The sequence below is a fragment of the Oryza sativa genome, chromosome 11 (assembly GCF_034140825.1).
Source record: "Oryza sativa Japonica Group chromosome 11, ASM3414082v1".
Taxonomy (NCBI): domain Eukaryota; kingdom Viridiplantae; phylum Streptophyta; class Magnoliopsida; order Poales; family Poaceae; genus Oryza; species Oryza sativa.
In genome coordinates, this window is record NC_089045.1 from 21,611,895 (window position 1) to 21,634,981 (window position 23,087).

Here is a 23,087-nt window from a genome sequence, read left to right on the forward strand (position 1 = left end):
GCTTCCATGGCTGCAATGGCCGTGGCCACCTTTCGAAGTTTTCTAGTGGGTAAAGGAAGGTTAAGATAAGGGCAGGGGAAGGTTTTTTTGTTTACGCCATCGTGATTTTTACACCTGATGGCGTAAACTTCACTTTTCGCTAGGTCTGTGATCAATCTGATAGATTTTTTCCAAGAATTTCTGCCGTTGAACGAAATATGGCAATTCCGTATTTTTTTACCTGAACTTTGGATGCATGTCCTGATCCCACATGGAAGCTAGCTAGCTTCGATCTTGTGGATTATTGGCCATAATATATTTTGGTAGCAGTTTTCATGCATATGCCATCCATCTCCTCCCCTCTTCTCTGTGCTGTTGCCATCAAACCAGCTAGTTCCCTCGTGTCTCTACGCCTAATCTGAAATAACCAATCCAAACAGTGCATCCCGGCGCATGCAAAAGTGCACTGCAAGCAGGAATTAAAAAAAATTAAAGCACCGGTTCATGTCGGTAGTCGATGCCCCATTGATACATATATGTGGGAGAGATTAATTATTTTGTTGCTCGAGAAAGCATCTCTCGTTTCATACATGAAATTTAAATAGTTATTAAATTTTTTTGATAAAATAATAAGATAGATTAATATGAAATATATCACCTTCGCAAGAATATAAGGTCAAATTTTACTTATTCAAGTTGCAAAAATCATTTGCCGACTGGTCATTTCTTTCCTTCTGTAATTAACTTAGATTCTTAACTTCACACTGTCTCGATCAAACTTGCATCCATGCTCACCGATCAAATTCGGGATAGAATGGCAGGCTACTACTCCGGGAACTATGTATCCCTAGTTTGATCTGTCTGTCGCTGGCTCGTCATTCTCACACCTGATCGAACATTGTCTCGTGAGACTGGACGAGATCGATGTGCATTGCCGACTCACCGGAGCCATTAGTTTTTCTTCCTCTTTTTTGTTTGGTTTTTGTTGGGGGATCTTATTGTTTTCCAGCCATAAGATGATCCCATGAGCAGTTGTCCGGTGATTGAGAGACGACCCAGCTGGCTGGACACAATTGATGGATGGATCGATGGATGGGGATTTGCATTATGCGTTGGCTGGCCATGCACCGGCATCACGAGATGATGAGAATTAACTGCTAATAACTTCTCATCATCGTATGTATCATGGATGGATCGACGATGGATCCACTCAATAATGAAATGGCATCAATGATATATATGCTGCATGGAACCATGATCGAATTGTGGAATATGCATGCATCGGCACCGCGCCCATGAGATCATGCTTATATATATTGGTGATGGGTTCATTAACATATATACGGATATATGCCGATATGGGATTTAGATTTACAAATAGACTTAAGATAAATAATAGAAAAAATTTGAAAGTGTTGGAGTTATTAGTCTTTGCATCCTCGATTCCTGGATTTATATTTCTATTTGTTAACCAATAGAAATAGATGTAGATTTCTACCTCGATTTTCATTAACACGTTCTTGAAACTGCTAAATAATACATATTGTGTAGAAACTTTGTATATAGAAGTCGCTCTAAAATATTAAATAAATATATTTTTTAAATTTGTAATAATTAAAACTTAATTAATCATACGCTAATATCTTTCTTATTTTTTCGTACACTTACTTAATCTTTTATCTTAATTAGTTTCAAACATCGGTCATGTAAGTTCTTGAAAGAAAAAGGCGGATTTTATTACGACATCAGTTAAGAATTCAGTAAGAAAAAGTTAGTGCGCATAGTCTTTTTCTTGTTTTATTATCTAGAAAAATCTTCATGCGGATGGATCAAGAGATTTATTTAGGCTGTGTTTAGTTCAGCGCAAAGTTTGGATTTTGATTGTAATTGGAGATGATATGACTGAAAAGTTGTGTGTGTATAACAGGTTGATGTGATGGAAAAAGACTGAAGTTTGGATCCAAACTTTAGATCTAAACACAGCCTTAGGCCCACTCGGTTGGATAGATCAGTGGTGATGATCTGCCTGCAGGCTGCAGCCATGAAGCTGCCTGCATCACTGGTCCATGACGCTGTTGATGATTTGGATACCAAATTAGCGTACAGTTAGTACCATGACGTGCGTGCGAGCACGTGGCCGCTGGGACCTGCCTGCTCATCCCATCGAGGCATCGATCGAACCAACCTCGATCTTCCGTTTTATTAACATCATGTCAATCAACGATCGAATCATGATGCTTCCGGGCAAATAGACCGATAGAGCTGTACTACTTCCACCGTTTCAGGTTATAAGATCTAGCACTACCCACATTCATATACTCCCTTATTCCCTAAATGTTTAGCGTCGTTGACTTTTTTAAACATGTTTGATCGTTCGTCTTATTCAAAAACTTTTGTGAAATATGTAAAACTATATGTATACATAAAAGTAATTTTTTGAATAAGACGAACGGTCAAACATGTTTAAAAAAGTCAATGGCGTCAAACATTTAGGGATGGAAAGAGTATATGTTAATAAATCTAGGCAACATATATATGAATGTAAACAATACTAGAAAATCTTATAATATGAAACAGAGGAAGTAAATTATTTTCATTCGTTTTATAATATAATAACCGAACCAAATGAAATATTTAATAGTACAATGAATCTGAATAAGACTATAAAATATTTCATCCAGTCCTAATTAAGTAAGTTGCTATATTATGAAACGGTGGGAGTATTTTCATTATCTTTAAAAATATATATAGCTAAGGCCGGTTTTAAAACTTGACATACAAGGGATAAGACAGCTCCCGAGCATCATGCGTAGAAGATCTACCCATTCAAAGTTCCTTTTAAGATGTGAATGTTCCTTTTAAGATGTGGATCTATGGCCTTGGTTTGAAACGGAGGAGTTTTGAAGATTTTTAAAGGAACTGAACTGAATCTTGTGATAATTCTATAAAATTTCCACATTTCAAAATATTCATGCAATGCTTGTTCGTTCAGTTGTTCCTATAATTCTTTCTAGGATGCTAGATGAACTTCCATTTAAAGTTTAGTTTAATGGTTCATTTTGAAATGCAAGAATGGCAAATATTTTTTGGAGCATTCAATTTGCTTAGTATTTTTCCCAGAGGCCCCATTGGTTCATATGGAAAAAAAATTTATATGAGTAGGGGCTGTTGGTTTGACACATAACTTGTATAAGGTTACCACACCTCAAGTTACATAAGTTTAACCGAGCTAGATGCCTATTTGGTTCATAGCCACACTTATGACCAAATTTCTTCTTCACTATGTAGACCCCATATGCCATTGAGATAAAAACAAGTGTGGCAAGTACGTATAGTCATGCTAGCTAAAGTGTCGCTCTAATTTTGTTAACCAAACCTTAGGCTAGTTAGTCAAAAAAAAATTATAGCAAGCTTGGGTAAATTGAAGTACTCAACCATACAGCTAGCCCCTACATTACTATGGTCAATTCCATATTAAGAAAAAAAAAAGCAAGATGCTAGGTTTGATCTCTTGAAAATTTTTCTTTGATTCAATTTTCCCTGTGGTACAAACAAATGCATTTTTTCTTCACGAAACAAGCTTCTATGCATGGATGCAAATGTGGCTTTACATGGGGTATGCTATTATGAATGGATTATCCTGGACAAATATGCAGACTAAAAAACAAAAAAAAAATGGTAGCTAGCTGTATGTAATGATGTGATTATTCCAAGCAAGTGGATGGATGCTGCATGAACAGTAAGAAGATAGCGATGCATGCATGCATATGCAGGATTCCCCCTGCTTTTTTCAGGTGTTTGCAGGACAGGTTAGATCGCGTTGTTTGCTGGATGATGATGGATCTCCTTTTGACTGCTGCGTGGGGCCCTTTTAAAGACTTTAATCAATGTACTGTAATAAGCGGGTGTAATTTTTTTTTGACATTTTTATTAACTTTAATTCTCTGCTCTGAACTATTGTTTTTCATTCTAATGGAAATGTGGAGATGTTCTTGCGTCTCTCTTCGATAAATAAAAGGAAAATGAAATTTAATTCTAGACGACATGTCTCGACACAGCTGATTGCGTACGGACATGTCATATAAGCAATGGAATAAGTAATTTATATGTATGTTTCTTAGTGTATTGAAAGCCAAACCTGAAAAACAACTTAGCATGAGAAAAACGTTAAAATCAACTCTAAGATTTTGTTTTAAGATTTAATTTTTTTGTTACGGTTGATAAGTCGAAGAGGAAACAATGAAATTGATATTGTCATTCTATATCATATAGGCCATGTTTGGCAAATGGGATAGGAAAATGATTTCCCACCCACCAATAGACATCTTTAAATCCTAACCATTCATTCTCCCCCTTTCATTTAATCCTAACCCTTCATTCATTTCCCAATCTCAATCCCACCTCTCATTTCCCATTATCTAAACACACCCATAGTTCATGTAGGATTTTAACCAGATAATCAATTGATTTAAATTTGGACAGCCTTTCTTATTCATTGGGGAGTATGTAATTAGTTGTGGCATACTCTTAACTCCTTTTCGATCCAACGGCTCAGGCAGACGCACGTGGATTTACCCTAACGAGGAACTGATAGCGCCATCGGCGCGAACAAACAAAGAGAACACATGCAAGCATGTGCTTAATTATATTTATACATAATGTTAGTTACATTGATAGATACTCCCTCCGTTTCATTATAAGTGCAACCATAAGTTTTCGTATACAACTTCGATCGTTCGTTTTATTTAAATTTTATTTAAATTAGCATTTTTATTGTTATAAGATGATAAAATATGAATAGTACTTTATATGTGACTTACTCCCTCCGTCCTAAAAAAGACAAACCGCGGGTTCCCGTGCCAACGTTTGACTGTCCGTCTTATATGAATTTTTTTTATAATTAGTATTTTCATTGTTGTTAGATGATAAAACATGATTAATACTTTATACGTGACTTGTCTTTTTAATTTTTTTCATAATTTTTTCAAATAAGACGAACGGTCAAACGTTGGACACGGAAACCAGGGTTTGTCTTTTTTTAGGACGGAGGGAGTATACTTTTAAGTTTTTTAAAAAATTAAATAAGATGGACAGTTAATGTTGGGCATGAAAAATAGTGGGACGGATGGAGTCTGGTTTGGTGATTTGGAGAGAAAGAAATTAAAATTTGAGGAGGAGAAAACATAGGTCCAATGGGTAACATGGGGCCTGCCGGACCGACAACATGTGCCGGTCAATTCGTATCTTGACACCTCTCTATCGTCATCATCCAACAGCACATCAATCGCCCCTAACTGGGACCATGTATCTGTGTTACCGTCGCAGATAACTGTAATTACTCATTGCCCATATTCCCTAATAAGTCACAAAGTTTATTAGAGAATAAAAACTGATTTATGAATAAATTTTTTTATATATTTATTCGTAGCGATTTAAAAACCAAGGAAAAGATTTACATTGAAAATATCTTAAAATCAACTATAAAATTAAGTTTGAAAATTAAAATTTCAACTTTTGATTTGGCTTAATTATTAAGCCAACCAATGAGGCTCTCAGCATGTGGCATCGCCTCATTAGTTAGTACTACGTGTAGATAATGGACATTTTGGATTTGGTTAATGACCCGTTGGTTCCACCTTCAAATAAGTTTATCTCGGTCAATTTTATTTAACTCCAACCAGTAACAAAAAAGTGTATAAAAATGATAATGCTAGATATATATTGTGAAATAAATTATTACAAAATTTCCATTTAAAATAACTTGTCTTTATATATAGTATTATTGGTTACTGGTCAATGTGGCATATTAGGACATCCACAATGTATGCTATAAGGTGGGTCTTAAGCCTTTAGGGTGGGTATTATACACAGTAGGAGTAGTTCTAGGTGACATTATGATGGGCTACCCTTAGGTATAAAGACCACCCATAAGAAATAAAAAAAAACATATGTATTCTCCATCCTACTACTGTCTCCTCTCTCCTGCCTTTTACTCGTAGGACCCACCTTATTTCCTACTTCCTACCATATCCATATACATTGTGTGGGGTTTGCAACAACTAATACCACCTGACCACTTCATCTATATACATTGTTGGTGTCCTTAATGTCAATATCCTAAAGTGCTAGCTTAGTATTTGTGAATGGAGGGTTGCTTAATTAGCTTCTTTTGTTTAACTTAATATCGATGCTAAGGGTTAATAAATAAATAAATATGCTCCCCGACATCCTCGCTCGTCAGCCGCGCCATTCATGCCATAACGTTATATACGTGCGCCTCGGCATGTTGTACCAAACCGGCATTTTTCTTCTTTTTTTTTTGTTCATCTCTGGCCCCAAAAACTATTGCACATGGGCGCATGGCTTATACTCTTCTTGGTGGCAGTTAGCACTGGTAGTTAATTCTGCTTGCAACGGTTAGTAGGAGGCCACGTTTACTAGCTACGGCGCACGTAGAGACAATATTACTTTCGGTTTCAGAAAATAAACTAACATAAGGGAAAAGGAAGATATATACTCCCTCCGTCCCATAATACTCCCTCCATCTACTTTTGATAGTCATATTTCATCTTGACACACAGACCAAGGATAAGTGATTCTACTTATCATCCATTTAAATATGCTACTAGTCATTCCTCGTAAACAAGCGATTCATTAATATTTACATTTCTCGATGCTCATGCAACCAATCTTGTGTGGAAGAATGAAGAGTCATGCATTAAATCCAAGAAAGTCATTAAGATAATAAGTTGTTAGATTGAAATATGCCTATCAAAAATAAAATTTTCAGATTTGGAAATATGACTATCAAAAGTAGATGAAGGGAGTATAAGATATTTTGAGTAGATGTGACATACTAGAATGTGTCACATCCAATCCCTTATATTATGGGACTGAGGGAATACAATATAAATTAACATATGCACTATATTTTTTGTTAAATTTGTACATACAGTTACAGTTAGTTGTAGAAAACTACTACTTCCATCCCATATTACTTGACGCTTTAAGTTTTTGTTTGTAATGTTTGATTATTTGTCTTATTAAAAAAATACTTGAAACTATTATTTATTTTGTTTGTGATTTGTTTTATTATCAAAAGTACTTTAAATTTGATTTATTATTTTTTATATTTACACTATTTTTAAAAAAAAATGAATGGTCAAATGTTCCAGAAAAAGTCAAAGCGACGATGGGAAGGAGATAGTATATCTTGAGGATCGTATTGATGCCCAAAATAATTAGCATTGGTGCCGGCCGGAGACACTATAGTCTTTGAATTTGAGCCCTATGCTCTGTTCGGCACAGCAGAGTCGGCAAAAATCTCCCCTCGTATCTCATGAGCACGCTTCCTGAAGTATTAAATGGCGTATTTTTTTCTAAAAAAGTCTATCTAAAAGTTTCTTTGAATTAATATCATGCATATTAATTATTTTTGAGTTTGCAACAGCTAATACTTTTTTTTTAAAACATAACACGCTTTATTAAACGACAGCATTTAGGGGAATTGAATTCCCAAATACATCGTCCATGATAAACATAAGAGTTGTACCATCTTTAATAAGAGAGATCAACTGAAAATAGGAAGCAAACTTCCTAATGAAACTAAGCAGCAAAGAAGGAGCAAATCGACAGGGTACTGCGGCAATGCCGCGACGATTGCATCCAAGGGCCTCTATTGATGTGTACTCTGCTTGACGAACCGGTAAACCCCTTCGGCTGCCTCCACGGAAACGACACATACGAGAGGTTTGTTGCGAAGCCGTAGATTTTGGTGTGAGCATCACCGGACTCCGCAAAATATTTCCACGGAGTTCATCGTTGAATCTGAGGAGCTCGGACTGTAAACCTGTAAACCAAGATTGCAAATCCAATCTGGGCTCAACCCGAACGATAAACCCTGCATGGTTATTGCTGCCAAGAGACAAAGAGGAAGAATTTCCCCAAATCCAGCCAACCAAAGACTTAATCCGAAGATGGTGGTGAAGAACATGCTGTCTTGGTAACTCGATGGAGAAGGTTGAAGAAGAGGAGATCATCCGAGTCACATCCACGCCATTGCATGACACATCTGCACCATCGACGACGTCGCGGATTGCAACGGCGCAGCCGACGCCGCCACGGGCAGCATCGGCGCGGCCGACGCCGCCGCGGGCAGCAACCGCTAATACTTAATTAATTACTTTGCTAATAACACACCTTGTTTTACGTGCTCGTTATCAGCTTAGCCTTAAACTTGTTATCTCCTTTTAAGTCATATAGAATTATATAACTTTTGATCAGTTAAACTACCGCTAATAAGCTGAAAAAAAATAAACCAAGGTAAAAAAAATTATAAGTAAATCGTTTATCATAGTTTGGAAGAAAAGATTGAAAAATAGACTTGATGGAAAAGCTGAGCAGCCCCATCATTTGGCATATTCATGAAATAAGCCTATTTGTAAACGAAAAATAATTTGTGAATAAAATTTTACATACTTGTTCTTAACCATTTAAAGCAAACGCTAAAAAATAAACTTCTAAAAGAAAACCTCAAAATCGACTTTAAATTTAAGGTTTAGAGAACCTCAAAATCACCGGACAGTCGGCGACGTTGTTCATGTCGGTACGTAGCGAGCGTTGAGGCATTAGGACTTGGATATACTATGGCTGTGTTTAGATGGTAGAAAAGTTAGGAAGTTGGGAGAAAGTTAGTAGTTTGAAGAAAAAGTTGATAGTTTATATGTGTAGAAAAGTTTTCGATGCGATGGAAATTTGGAAATTTGGAGGAAGTAAACACGGCCTAGCTCGATGTATCCCCGGGCGGTACACGTACGTAGGGACGGCTCCTGATAGCGATGCGAGTTCACCGCCCATGTGAACCCCCGGCCACAGCATTCATTCCTGTCCGGTCCGGTCACCGACCTGCCTGCACACTGCACTGCACTGAACTGGCCTCACTACACGCGCTTCCACTGTAGCACTGCTACTGACCTACTGTACACCACTACAGCGTGTGGTTGTAGCTAGCTAGCTAGCTCCATTCATCGCCGATATACTACCAGACAGGAACATTTTGGCCAGCGACTGACCAAAAAAGTTTTGCAACTTAATTAAGCTGCCACCAATATATATACTAGTACTCCCCGCGAGCAAATCACTTTTCAATTACTGAAAGATTAACCAACCAAACAAACACACTCATGCAGTAATATATACTACTGCGCTAATCACTTGTACCACAAATTTCATGGAGCATTGATGCTGATGCGTTCGTGCGTGCTTAGAAGCTTCTTGTGAGTTGTGACAGCGCACACAACACGTACACTACGGTGTAGTTAGTAGTAGTAGTATATATATACACACACTATCAAGAAACATATATATAAGCACTTTTTGTTAATAACTTCATGTTCGAGACGCCTACATAAACATCCTCTGCAAGAATGCCCCCAACTTGTGTGCTGATATATCTAATATAAAAGTATGCAATGCATGATTCAGATTAAATTCAATATAATCCCATGGCGTCAGCTTGATACTGCTCCCATGCATCATGCATCTCACCACTAGGCCAACCTGACACGACGCACAAGACAAAACCTTCGCCTCACAGGCTCGTCAGTGCACCCATGTGGTGGTCTGGCCGCAGCTGGCGCAGCAGCTGCTATGAACTTGCTCGATCACTCTGTCACTCACTCACTCACCCGTTATTACATGGTTACAACTTGGTCATCAGCTAGCTAATCACGAGTACTTAATTAACAACTTTTATTTAACGGATGTTTCACCATGGTCTTTACTGTAGTAGTTACTAATCTATGTATATTACCAGCAACTATTAATATGAGAAAAAAGCTCTCTTATGTAGTAACTATAAATCAATGGTTAAGATTTCTTTCAGTCCTCAAGTGTCCGTTGGAGGATATTTTTCAAACTGAAAACATTGATTTATTTGAATTTCTAAACAACTTCTATTTATATACTTTTTTAAAACACACCGAAAAACGTGTTGATGAGAAATAAGAAAGTTAAAAGAAATTTTATCCCAAATCACACACTCTTCGTCTAAGAGCATGTACAATAGTAGACTATAAGCTGACTATAAACATATTTTAAGCATATAAAAGAAAAGAGATAAGAGCAGCGGGCTATAGATTTATAGCCAGCTACAGCACGGACCACAAGATGCATGTGTGTATCATACGTGGGAACAGACATTAATTATGCATAACATGTTTATTGATAACTATTATATAAATTAACTATTAAATTGACTATAGTTGATTTGTAGCCTACAATTGGCAGTACTATTAAACTTGCTCTAGTTAGCTTCACAGTTCACTGTAGCGTCTAGAAGAGGAACAGGTGGATTATTAATTAGCAAAAGATAATCAGAAAACGGAAGCCGAGAAGAGCAGAGCCCCTATAAATACTCGCGAGCTCCTCTGCTCGGAGCACACACAACCACCACTCACCACCAACATGGCGACGACGACGGCGGCGGCGATGGTGGTGGCAATGTCGGTGCTGCTGCTGGGTGGCGGCGAGGCGGCGGCGCCGCGGAAGCCGGTGGACGTGGCGTTCGAGAAGAACTACGTGCCGACGTGGGCGGAGGACCACATCCACTACGTGGACGGCGGGCGCGAGGTGCAGCTCTACCTCGACAAGTCCACCGGCACCGGCTTCCAGACCCGGGGCTCCTACCTCTTCGGCCACTTCAGCATGCACATCAAGCTCGTCGCCGGCGACTCCGCCGGCACCGTCACCGCCTTCTACGTACGCCGCCGCCATTGCTCCCTGATCCTCTTCCCCTTCTGCTTCTTGATCGGAGATCGATGATGTGTGGTTTTTTTGCATTGGGGAATTTGCAGCTGTCGTCGCAGAACTCGGAGCACGACGAGATCGACTTCGAGTTCCTGGGGAACAGGACGGGGGAGCCGTACATCCTGCAGACGAACGTCTTCTCCGGCGGGAAGGGGGACCGGGAGCAGAGGATCTACCTCTGGTTCGACCCCACCAAGGACTACCACTCCTACTCCGTCCTCTGGAACCTCTACATGATCGCGTACGCTAATTACCCCTCATTAACACCCCCACTTATTTACTTGCATTGTACTCCCTCATTTTCCGAAGAAAATAAAAATAAGGAAGCACAATCTACAACTATCAACTCTGGTAAACTTTGAGATTCGTAGTATTAAAATATTTTATAATATCTTTATAATGTCGTTAATTTTTTATCTAACGTTTGATCATTCGTCTTATAAAAAAATTATGTAATTATCATTTATTTTATTGTGATTTTAAGTATGACATAAATATTTTCATATTTGCATAAAAAATTTGAATAAAATGAATAGTCAAACGTTATAAAAAATGTATTATATATTAAAATACAGACAGTATATTTTAAGACAAATAGAGTTGTAGAATTATGCTGTGTTTAGATTGGCCCAAAGTTTAAAATTTGATTGAAATTGGAGACGATGTGACTAAAAGGTTGTGTGTTGTATGAAAGGTTCGATGTGATGGAAAGTTGGAAGTTTGAAAAAAAACTTTGAAACTAGTATATGAGTATATTATAGCCCGGGAGAGTATTACATTAGCAGAATGATTTTCTCTTTTTTTTTCCTCAAAATGTAGCCAGGTAGGATGGGTCTAATCCTGCCTTAGACTGGGATGAAAGTAGTAAGAGTAATTAGTGCGGTGTCAGTAGTACTAAGATGCTTTGAATCCACCGTAAAGATGAGCAAAGCAAAAGGTACCTGCACGGTGAGACGAGAGATTGGCGCGCATGTGCAATTGATTTTGGCGCGCGTGTACATGTCGTCCCTGACCAGCAGAGTTCAGAAAGAACATGAAAAGCAGGGATGGGTCGGTCGGCGGTGGGGCCCACACGCTGACACGCGCCGATGCTACAGCGTTGCACAGTGCGAACAAGAAGCGGATAGCCGCTGTGCGCTAACAGTTTATTGAAAGCAAACCGCAATAAATTAAAAGCTAGTAGTAGTAGTATTAACTGAAATTACTACTCCTACTACTACTTGATGAAAATACTATGTATTTCCTGTGTTCCAGTAAAATCCTATGATAGCCCTATTATATTTCTAAATTTCAGATTTTCCAGTGCAAGTTTTTATTTCTATATAATTTTTTTTTCTTGTAATACATTTCTGCAACATTTCCTTAATTTTTTTTATAGTAGTTAACTCATTTATTTATACACATAAGTTTTGTTATAGAAAATTATAGATTACCCATTTATGAACCAATTTTAGCTGTCTCAGTCGGGTCTAGAATCTACATAAAAATCCAGTAAAATTCATACGTTCTAAATGTATATATATACATGTGCAGGTTAATTATTTCCCATCAATTTATACACACAAAATGTTATGAAAAAATGTACAGCTATCTCAAACAGATCTAAAATCTACCTCATCCGTTTCATATTATAAGTTGTTTAAAAGTCAAACTACTTTAAATTTGATCAAGTTTGTAAACAAATATAGTAATATTTACAGTAGCAAATTAATTTTATTAAGTCTACAATTTAAATACATCTTCATAATATATTTGTGTTGGGTTGAAAATGTTACTATTTTTTTTCTACAAACTTGATTAAACTTAGAACATTTTAACTTCCATCGAAGTCAAAACGACGATGAAACGAGAGCAGTTTGATTTTAATAAAAATCAAAGCAACTTGTAATCTGAAACGGAGGGAGCACATGAAAATCCTGTAAACTTCATACGTACGTTCTGAAATCTGAATGTATCGATCTATCAATATATGCAGGTTCTTCGTGGACGACACGCCGATCAGGGTGTTCAAGAACAGCAAGGACCTGGGCGTGCGGTACCCGTTCAACCAGCCGATGAAGCTCTACTCCAGCCTGTGGAACGCCGACGACTGGGCCACCCGCGGCGGGCGGGAGAAGACCGACTGGTCGCGGGCGCCGTTCGTCGCCTCCTACCGGGGCTTCCACGTCGATGGCTGCGAGGCGTCGGCGGAGGCCCGGTACTGCGCCACCCAGGGCGCCCGGTGGTGGGACCAGCCGGAGTTCCGCGACCTCGACGCCGACCAGTACCGCCGCCTCGCCTGGGTCCGCAAGACGCACACCATCTACAACTACTGCGACGACCGCGAACGCTACCCCGCCATGTCGCCCGAGTGCCACCGCGACCGCGACGCCTGAGATCTCATCGAGATCTGTGATCGATGCTTGCTGGCCGTCCGATGGATGGATGGATGGATGGGGATGAGTACGTGTACGGCTACGATTAATCATGATTTGAGTGCGTGCAGTTAATTAATTAATGGGTAACGTTTTGGGGGTAATTTGGGCTTGAATTGATTGTATGTATGCATGTATGTATCGTCGTCGTGCCAGGTGTGCTGAATTGGGCGCGTGATATATGTATTGCCAAATTATTTTGGTGGTTTCGCTTGTACTATATATATACGCGCGCTGTGATCGATTTCGATCGGTCAGAGTTAATTAATGAATTAATTTGGGTTTTGGTATGTTGCGTTGTGCGAAGCAAATGCTCATCAGTGCTTTATTATTATATATTATTACTCCCTCCATTTTAAATTACTATATGATTAAGATTATAAAATAACACAGTAGTATTTTAAACACAAAACAAATATTTTATTGGAATATGTTTATGTTAAATTGTAATGAGACAAATTAAATACAAAACAAATATTTTACTGGAATGCGTTCATGTTAAATTGTAATGAGACTAATTTGATGTTTTAGATTTTGCCAATTTTTCTTTTTTTATAATCTTGATTAAACTTATTTTTAGTTTAATTAGGAAAAATTCAAAAGTAAAACGGAGTTACATTACAGAGATAATTAAGTCCATGATAATGCAAATGTGTGGCCCCCCTAGTTATGGTAATTGGGAACACCTTTTTGCAGTTGATTCATATAAAAGAACGAAATTAATCAACCGTTTCGTTGGAAATTTTCCGTGAAAATCCGAGGGCAAGATATTGTTGGAACATGGGGCCGGGTGCACGCATCGGCAGTATGTTCATGATCATGAAACGGCGCACTGCGAGGTGGCAACAGCCTATGACTTATGCAGACAAAATAGCAGCAGGAGTACAGTTCTTTTTACATATCTTGCACCCCCATTATGCACAAATTGAATGAGAGCTTGTGAATGTCAGAAGAGGAGCAGTGTGAGAAGTCATGGGACCTCATCGGTTTGCTGTTGCTGAGACTGATATTCAACACTAAACCCATCGGTTAGCTTATTGGGCTAAATAAGCACCAGCTATTGGTAGTGGATCCGATCTTTCTGGACAACTTTTTAGGACTGATTATGCTAAACTAAAAAGGCCAACTTTGACTGATCAACTAAAGCTGTAGGGTTACCGATGAGGACCATGGCAGGTTTACAAAACCGCGGGTGTAATAATCTTCTTAGTTTATAGAACTACAGTATATCTCACGATAACCGTACGGCTACCATGGTAACCACCGAAACCTAGGATAATGGTAACCCCATTTAAAACGATTCGATAAACCCGGATATCAATGCAACACGTAGAGTACACCCGCGGTGCTTCAACATCATGCAGATTTTGTTTGTTTTTTTCTTTATTTTCTTCTTTTGAGAAGTTTTTCGTGGAGGAATTGAACGAGAAAAGATCGGTTCGTGTGAGCATGCATGTGAAGGTCCAGGACTCAGGATGTGGTTCTCAAAAAAAAAAAAAAGGGACTCAGGAGTCAGGATGTACCGATGCAACCAGTACGGCGGCATGCAACGCCGGCCACGTGCTACAGATCGAGCTAGGCTGGGCAGTAACACGCGACACGCCTGCAGCTCTGCATCATGGGTGTGTTTAGTTGGGGAAAAAAATATTTTTGGGTGTCACATCAGACGTTTGACCGGATGTTGGAAGGGTTTTTCGGACACGAATAAAAAAACTAATTTCAGAACTCGCCTGGAAACCGCGAGACGAATCTTTTGAGCCTACTTAAGCCGTCATTAGCACATGTAGGTTACTGTAGCACTTATGGCTAATCATGGCCTAATTAGGCTCAAAAGATTCGTCTCTCGATTTATAGCTAAACTGTGCAATTGGTTTTTCTTTTTGTCCACATTTAATGCTCCATACATGTGTCCAAAAATTCGATATGATGGGTGAAGGGGAAAATTTTTGGAACTAAACTGGCCCCATGTACTGCTGCAGTGAAGAAAAACAAGGAGAGCGTAGATGAAGAGATGTCAATCGATATACTGCACGTCTGCAAAGGCTGCACCAAGGAGTAATGTCCTCCCTCCGTTAAAAAAACAAACCCTAAATTTTCGTATCTAACGTTTGATCGTTAGTCTTATTTAAAAAATTATAAAAAATATTAAAAAAACGAGTCACGCATAAAATATTAATCATGTTTTATCATCTAACAACAATGAAAATATTAATTATAAAAGAATTTTATATAAGATGGACGTTGGACACGTTAACTTAGGGTTTGTCTTTTTTTTAAGACAGAGAGAGTAGTAAATTATTAACCGCATCTTTGGCAGAACCGAGAGCAACGCGGTCGAATGGGTTTGCGCCAACGCCAAAGCTGGGTACGGCTCAGTTCGTTTCCCCTTGTTCCCAACTCTCCCTTCTCATTTTTTACGTGCACGCTTTTCAAACTACTATTTTAGTGCATTTTTTGTAAAAAGTTTCTATACAAAAGTTGTTTAAAAAAATTATATTGTTCCATTTTTTAAAAAAATGAGCTAATACTTAATTAATCATATGCTAATGGATTGCTCCGTTTTCCGTGCGGAGGAGTTTGGTTCCCAACCATCCCAAACGAACACAGCCGTACAGCCTACAGGCTACAGGCAGAAACACTCATGCGTTTGCTAGCTCATGTCAGCGTCGTCGGACTCATCCTCCGACTTTAATGCCCTAAGGCTGTGTTTAGCTCCTGAAAAAAATTAAAAGTTTAGGAAAAGTTAGAAGTTTAGAAAAAAAAAGAGTTTATGTGTGTAATAAAGTTTTGGATGTTATGTGATGTGATAGAAAGTTGAAAGTTTGGGGTGAACTAAACACGACCTTCCAAAGTTTTTCTTCAAACTTTAAACTTTTCCATCACATCAAAACTTTCCTACACACACAAACTTTCAACTTTTCTATCACATCGTTCCAATTTCAGCCAGACTTCCAATTTTAGTGTGAACTAAACATGTCGGGTCCCAAAACTAACGATTCAGAAACCGACATATTTAACTGTATCAAGCCCTGAATCAGTAGATTGATACAGGTTCAACAATTTGGATCTTTATCGCATAAATTTGGTCAAGACTCCAAAGGAGATATATTTATATAAAATAATAGGGCATTTACAAATTTGTGGCTACCTATTACAACAGAAGCTATACTATGACCCAATTCTGCCGTTTTACTATAGAATTAAACCGTCTAATTATACTAGACTTGAAGACTAGTTTTAAAGGGAACTAACTTATGTAATTGAACTCCCAGCTTCGACAAAAACTCCAAATAGACTCTGAAAAAGAGGGGTTGAAGCAAGGGTGAGTACAACGTACTCAGCAAGCTATTATATTATTCAACAATGAATGCATGAGGGGTAATATCTGTATAGAGCTAGATTTACTTGCAGAAAGCAGAGAATGTAGAAGTAGAAAACCTGTAATGTTTTAAATGCATCAGTATTTAATAAAATTTCGAATTAGGTTTCTATCCAAGATGCCATAGTGAGTCCCAATGCCCGATAACCGCGAGCACGGCTACTCGAATAGTTTTGAGGATATTCATACTGCAGTAGATATACGCTTTACCCGCAATACATGACGTGCCAAACACATTAGCCTTGTCATTACAAAGCTTTTCGGTTACTAACATCAGTGGTACCTGTTCCATGAACTATAATCCCCATACGCTCTGAACGTAACATTATCAGCAGCGAGAGGAGTTCTGGCATTTCCGGGGTCTTTAGAGAGATCTGATTGTATGACACCATGTCATCGCAATCAGGGTTCACAAACAAGTCATATGACATCATAATTTATCTCAAACAAATATTTACCTGCGCCACGGTAAATATCACAATATTGCCCTTCGCGGAATAAATTTGCCTCCTGCGCGAGGACTTAAATAAGAACCACTACACAGAGGTACCACCTTTGCTAGATAACTTAATCAGCTAGGTCTATGCCCATACGAGAATTGCGGTCGTACTCGTATGTTCTTCACATGTACTTGGCAGTCTTATGTCGGTTGGAACAGTACTAGCCACCCGGAAATCAACCATTTCTACCGTACTGTCCCAATCTAAGTTCATTATATTTTATGCAGTCTAACTAGGAAGGGCTAAGCAAAAGCTATCATATCTAATTTGCTATGTTCAGGTTATGCATTTGAAATCATGTATGACTAATGCATAGAATAGATATATAAGAATATATGATCATTATGCTCAAAGGGGAGGAATAATAACTTGCCTTGCTCCAACGCAAATAAATCCAAGATAGGCAACCTGATTATCCGATTCTCGAAATACCAAAGTTTGCCATCCAAAAGACAATAAACTCTACTGAGAAAGAGGAAGAACCAAATTCAATAAAAGCCATAAAATAATAAGAAAACGATAAACAGCTTAAGAGGGCTAGGGTTTAAGGTATAACCTATCTCTTTTGTAGGGCATAGGGATTACTGGGCTAATATTTTAAGTGGAGGTTCTAGAGGGTTGGAGGCTAAGGTAAAAAGGGAATCAAGCAACTAATGTTGCTTATATTTTATGTGAAGGCTCTCGTGATTTGGATGATAGGAAATATACTGGATAGTTGATATGGTTAAATAGGTATGTGGATAATATGGGTCAAGGTTGGGCTTTTGTAGAATAGTGGCTAGGGTTTAGTTGTTTAGGCCGATATCGAGGTAGGATAAATATCGGCTAGGGTTTTAGGTGTTTGCTAGTCGTTGCTAGAGTTGGACAGCATAACGACTAGATTTGGTATCATTTCTAGCCGGTGTCGATAGACAACATATCGGCTAGAAGAATAGGAGGTGATGCAGGTTTAGTGGGGTGGAAGTGTTACTCCGACAACCGTGAGTGGCGGCGGAGCGGCTAGGATCACACAGAGCTCGAGAGCTAACTGTGCGGCGTGCAATGGAGGTCGAGAGGATAGTGAAGCTCCGACCGCTATACGCATCAAGGCGTGGGGTGCCAGGAGCAGCACTTCGGCCTTGGGTTTGGTTTTTGCCGGGCTTTACAACCAACGGTCCGACGTTGAGGTCCGTAGACCGCGCGAACGTCCCCATGGAAGGCGTAAAGTTCCAACCGGCGGCTTTTTAGTGGCTAAAGGGTATTTTGGAGATAAAAGAAAATATTTGAAAAGCAAATATAAGTTTAAGTTGTAAATTCAATTATAAGATTAAATCAAATATTTATTCAAATGGTATTTGAATAAATTAAGGAAATTCAAATAAAATCTTAAAATAGCAAATTTGGTATGAAAATGAAGAGTTTGAACTTAGATGAATTTAGGTCCAAATTTCACTAGAATCGGATCTACGGTTTAGGAGAGATGGGCTTCTAAAGATTGGATTTTGAGTTAAATAGAGAAAATGCGAAATAGTACTGTGCAGGGGCCCACCTGTCAGTATCTTTTCTTTTTCTTTTTCTCCTTCTTCTTCCTCTCGTCTCTTCCTTCTTTTCTCCTCTTTCCAGCACGAGCAGCAGAGGAGAAGGAGAGGAGGGGCGCCGGTTTTCCGGCGGCTGGAAGATGGCGAAGCCGGCGGAGGGTGGTGTTCCCGAGCACCACGCATCCTGGGAGGGCGGTGGCTGGCGGAGAGAGTGAAGGAGAAGGCCGGAACGGCGACGACAAGAGCTCGACCGTGGCAACAAAAGGAGTGGCGGTGGTGGCTTGTTGTGGTGGCTAAAAGAGAGGGGAAAAGGGAAAAATGGGTTCACCTCGTCGAGGCAAACATGATGGCGCAAGGACTTGGCTTGCAGAGCTGTGGAAGAGGAGATCGGCCAGTGGCGGCAATGGCCGGTCATGAGAAGAGAGAGAGAGAGAGAGAGCTTGGTTTCAGTGGCGGAGCGCTCGGTATGGCGAGGTCTGGCGCTCGCCATACCTCGCTCCGGCCGCCGGTACCCCTCCACGAGCGTAAGGGCGCAGGCGCAGCACGGTGTTGCCGTTGCTATTGGACGGCTGGGCCACTCAGTACTCGTATGCATTAAGCGTGGCGTTGCCGATGCTGTTGGACGGTCGGCAGCAACAGGAGGCGCGCGGGCGGCACTGGTGCGGGCTGCGGCTGGGAACGGCACCGGCACCGCGCGGCAAGCAACCAAGCAGGGAGAGAGCAGCGTTTAGCACTTGCTGCACTTCAGCGTTTACTTGTATTCCCAAAATAAAAATACTTCATTACTTTAAGTATTCTTCAATGCATACTCTTTTATTTATGCTTGTTTGCAAATGGACAATGGATTACGATCAATGGTTGCTGCCATGCTTAACATACGCTTATTGACGTAATATTTTGTCGTACTATATCGTGTAATTCATATTGTTTGTTTCCTTATTCTTGTTGGGTTTTCACTCTCGCGCTAGTCCATATGAGCCACACCTTGTTTTTTTTCCGATATCGTGCAATTGAGATTGTTTATTTCCTTATTCTTGTTGGGTTTTCACTCTCGCGTTATTCCATATGAGCCACACCTTGTTTTTTTTTCCGTCCTCCGCCATTGCTTGGTTTATATGTTGAGAAGGGGAGGGATGGCCGGCTATTTATAGGCGGTGGAAGTCGGTTTGGAGGAGGACGGCAAGGAGGGTCACGACGCCGGTGGAGTGGAGGAGAAGGAGACAGCGCCGGCTTCGTTTTCTTAGCGGCGACGGAAGGGAGTTTGCGGCGGCGTGCGCGCGCACCTGCAGGAGGAAGGCGGTTCGGCTTATTTGGGCTGAGGGGAGAGATGGGCCAAGGGAAGAAGGAAAGGAAATTTTGGCCCGATGACAAAAAGAAAGAAGTCTAATTTGAATACTTGATTTGGATAACTAGGTTTTGCAAAGAATTTGAATTCGGAAAGAATTCACAAAAGAGATTTCCTAATTTATTTGGGTGCAATATTTAGAGGTGGAGTTTGAGGGAATTTATTTGGAAGCACTTAAATAGGAAGGGAAATTAATAATATTCCTCAAAATATTTTTGGGAATATATAGAAGGGAATTAGTTGAAGACAATAAATAGGATACCTATTCTAAAATTGGTATTATGTATATTTGTAGCTAAAAGGGAAAATTGAATGAAGAGTATAAGTTGGAATTTTCTTAGCACAAGAGCAATTATTCACAATATTTGCAATAATACAATTCTTGTGTTCAGTCAAAAAAAATAATACAATTCTTGTGCCGAAGAGGAAATTAAGCCACAGAGATTAAATTGGTGACTAGATCAAAAGGAGGAATTTGGATATTTGGATCGAGAATCAAAGGATGGGTTTAAAATCAAAGGACGGGCTAACAATTAATTCCAATGAGATTGGAATTACTTTGGTTTAGGTTCAAGGGCAAAATTGGAGGATTTCTTGGACCATAATTCATAATAGTAAAAATGGTTTTCAAACTAAATTTGAATAAAAGAGTTTTAGTCGAAAGAAAGTTTAATATTCGAAAATAGAGTTCCAACAAGAAATACCAAATATGTTTTTAAATGAAAAGCACAAAAGATGTTAAATAGCATAGAGGTTTTTATGCAAGTTAGTTTTAGGAGGTCCCGCTAATTATATTTTCCTAGGTTTAGAAAGTTATTAAGAACATAAGAATCAGTATGATGCAATATTAGAAAATGACACATTTTCAGGATGTTACAAAACACAGCCTAAGATTAATTGATCCATGCTATTATAACTACTCCCCCCTTCCGAAATGGCTGTGTTTAGTTCACATCAAAATTGGAAGTTTGGTTAAAATTGAAACGATGTGATGGAAAAGTTGGAAGTTTATGTGTGTAGGAAAGTTTTGATGTGATGGAAAAGTTGGAAGTTTGAAGAATTATTTTGGAACTAAACACGGCCACTATTACACACAGAATTTGTTTTGAAAAATAATACTCCCTCCGTCTCATAATATAAGGGATTTTGACTTTTTTCTTGTACTGTTTAACCGTTCATCTTATTTAAAAAAATTTAGAATTATTATTTATTTTATTTGTGACTTACTTTATTATCCAAAGAACTTTAAACACAACTTTTCGTTTTTTAAATTTGTACAAATTTTTTTTAATAAGACGAGTGGTCAAACAGTGCAAGCAAAAAGTCAAAATCCCTTATATTATGGGACGGAGGGAGTAATTTATTCACCAACATTCTTTTCCTAATCAAGCACAACCTTTCACCATTCAATTTTCTCACATATATTTATTTATCTACCAATCACAATATTTGCTCATTTAATTCTATCTACTTTCTTAATAATAACGTTTAACTCGAAAATTTCTTTTATTCTAGTAGGATGAAGGTAGTACTATGGTTTTAAATACTTCCCCCGTCCCTAAATATTTGACGCCGTTAACTTTTTTTAAACATGGCTGATCGTTCGTCTTATTCAAAAACTCTTGTAAAATACGTAAAACTATATATATACATAAAATTATATTTAACAATGAATTAAATGATAGGAAAAGAATTAATAATTTCTTAAATTTTTTGAATAAGACGAACGGTCAAACATGTTTAAAAAAGTCAACGGCGTCAAACATTTAGGAGACGGAGGGAGTATATTGTTACTATTCGCATTATTAAAACCACTCCATTACAAAACATAATCATGCGCTAATTGCATGCTTTCGCAAACCATACTGTAGCGTCGCGTCGTGTCAACGTCACGGACTCACGCGCGACGACCACCCGCCGCTTTGCCAGCGCCGCCGTGTTTGTGCGTTAGCAAGCGAACTGGCCTGGCCTGGCCTAGATGGGCTGGGCCGGAAAAGCCCACGAGCCACACATGGGCTGCGCGCCCGTCCGTCCGCCTGGGCCACGCATGGCCACCTCTATCGGCGAATTTTTTTTATTTTTAATTTTTTTTATTAAAAGTTTTACAAAAATAATTTTCCATTTTGAAAATTGACGGAAGTAGTCGCCTACCGCCCTCTGGGAGGGCGATTTTTAAAAATCGCCATCCCAGAGGGCGGCGAAAATGACGTGGCAGACGGCCGTTCGCTCTCGGGCGACGGCCGTCAACGAAATTTGCAGGCGGCCCCCTTGCCGCCCTCCGCTAGGGCGATTTTGTACTGTGCGGGGGGCCGCCTGCAAATGGGTGGCGAGGGGGCATGGAATTTTGCAGGCGGCCCCCTTGCCACCCTCCGCTAGGGCGATTTTGTACTGTGCGGGGGGCCGCCTGCAAATGGGCGGCGAGGGGGCATGGAATTTTGCAGGCGGCCCCCTTGCCGCCCTGGGGGAGGGCGATTTTTGCCTCCCCCCTATAAAGCCCAGTCCCCCCTCTCTGAAATTTCATTATATTCACTAAAAATCCAAAAAAAATGAAAGAGAGAGAGGAGAGGGCAGCAGAAGGGGAGCGGCGAAGCCCTACTGGTTCGCTCACTTCATCACAGGTTTGCTCCCATACATCTTTTGCATTTGTACTAATATGTTATGTTTGAGTATATATGTTGCGTTTTAGTTTTAGTTCCATATATTTTAGCATATCTGTAGCACACAGCACATATGTGTAGATCCAGAGCATAGAATATAATTGTATGAATTGAGACATAGACAGTAGTGTTAATTGTAAGATGTAGTTTAGTTTGATCTGGAGAATGTAACATACTTTTAGAATTTTGGAGAACAATATTGTAGAGAATGTAACTTAGGGCGTAGTACAGAAATGCGAGGTTAACGCAGTTATTGTTTTCATCAGGCACAATGTCAAATAAGGTCACATTTCAGATAGTTCACGGTGAAGGAAATATTAGATTTGGTCCAGATGGTGTTGATCTGTCAGATTTTGTAATGACATCTAAGGGCATCGATAGGCCTGCGGAGAAAACATTTCAGTCAATTTATAGTTGGTTGTTGAGAGGATTTAGAATATACCAAGAAGTCTACACAATGTCAGTATCAGTTGTAGTGAGTCGTGCAACA

General features: G+C 39.3%; 1 protein-coding gene across 1 annotated transcript; it reads left to right on the top strand.

The window, feature by feature from the left end:
- Positions 1-10,417: 10,417 nt before the first annotated feature.
- LOC4350662 (probable xyloglucan endotransglucosylase/hydrolase) lies at positions 10,418-13,489 on the top strand. Its single transcript, XM_015760099.2, has 3 exons — positions 10,418-10,737; positions 10,833-11,026; positions 12,761-13,489. Exons 1-3 carry the CDS (start codon positions 10,444-10,446, stop codon positions 13,158-13,160), a joined length of 888 nt encoding a protein of 295 aa, XP_015615585.1. The 5' UTR covers positions 10,418-10,443; the 3' UTR covers positions 13,161-13,489.
- The last annotated feature ends 9,598 nt before the right edge of the window (positions 13,490-23,087 follow it).

What these genes read in the sequence shown, in the direction of transcription:
- LOC4350662 (XM_015760099.2), top strand. Translation starts at nt 10,444, where the DNA reads ATGGCGACGACGACGGCGGCGGCGATGGTGGTGGCAATGTCGGTGCTG. An exon ending in GCACCGTCACCGCCTTCTAC is followed by an intron (nt 10,738 to 10,832) that starts GTACGCCGCCGC and finishes GGGAATTTGCAG; the next exon opens with CTGTCGTCGCAGAACTCGGA. An exon ending in TGGAACCTCTACATGATCGC is followed by an intron (nt 11,027 to 12,760) that starts GTACGCTAATTA and finishes CAATATATGCAG; the next exon opens with GTTCTTCGTGGACGACACGC.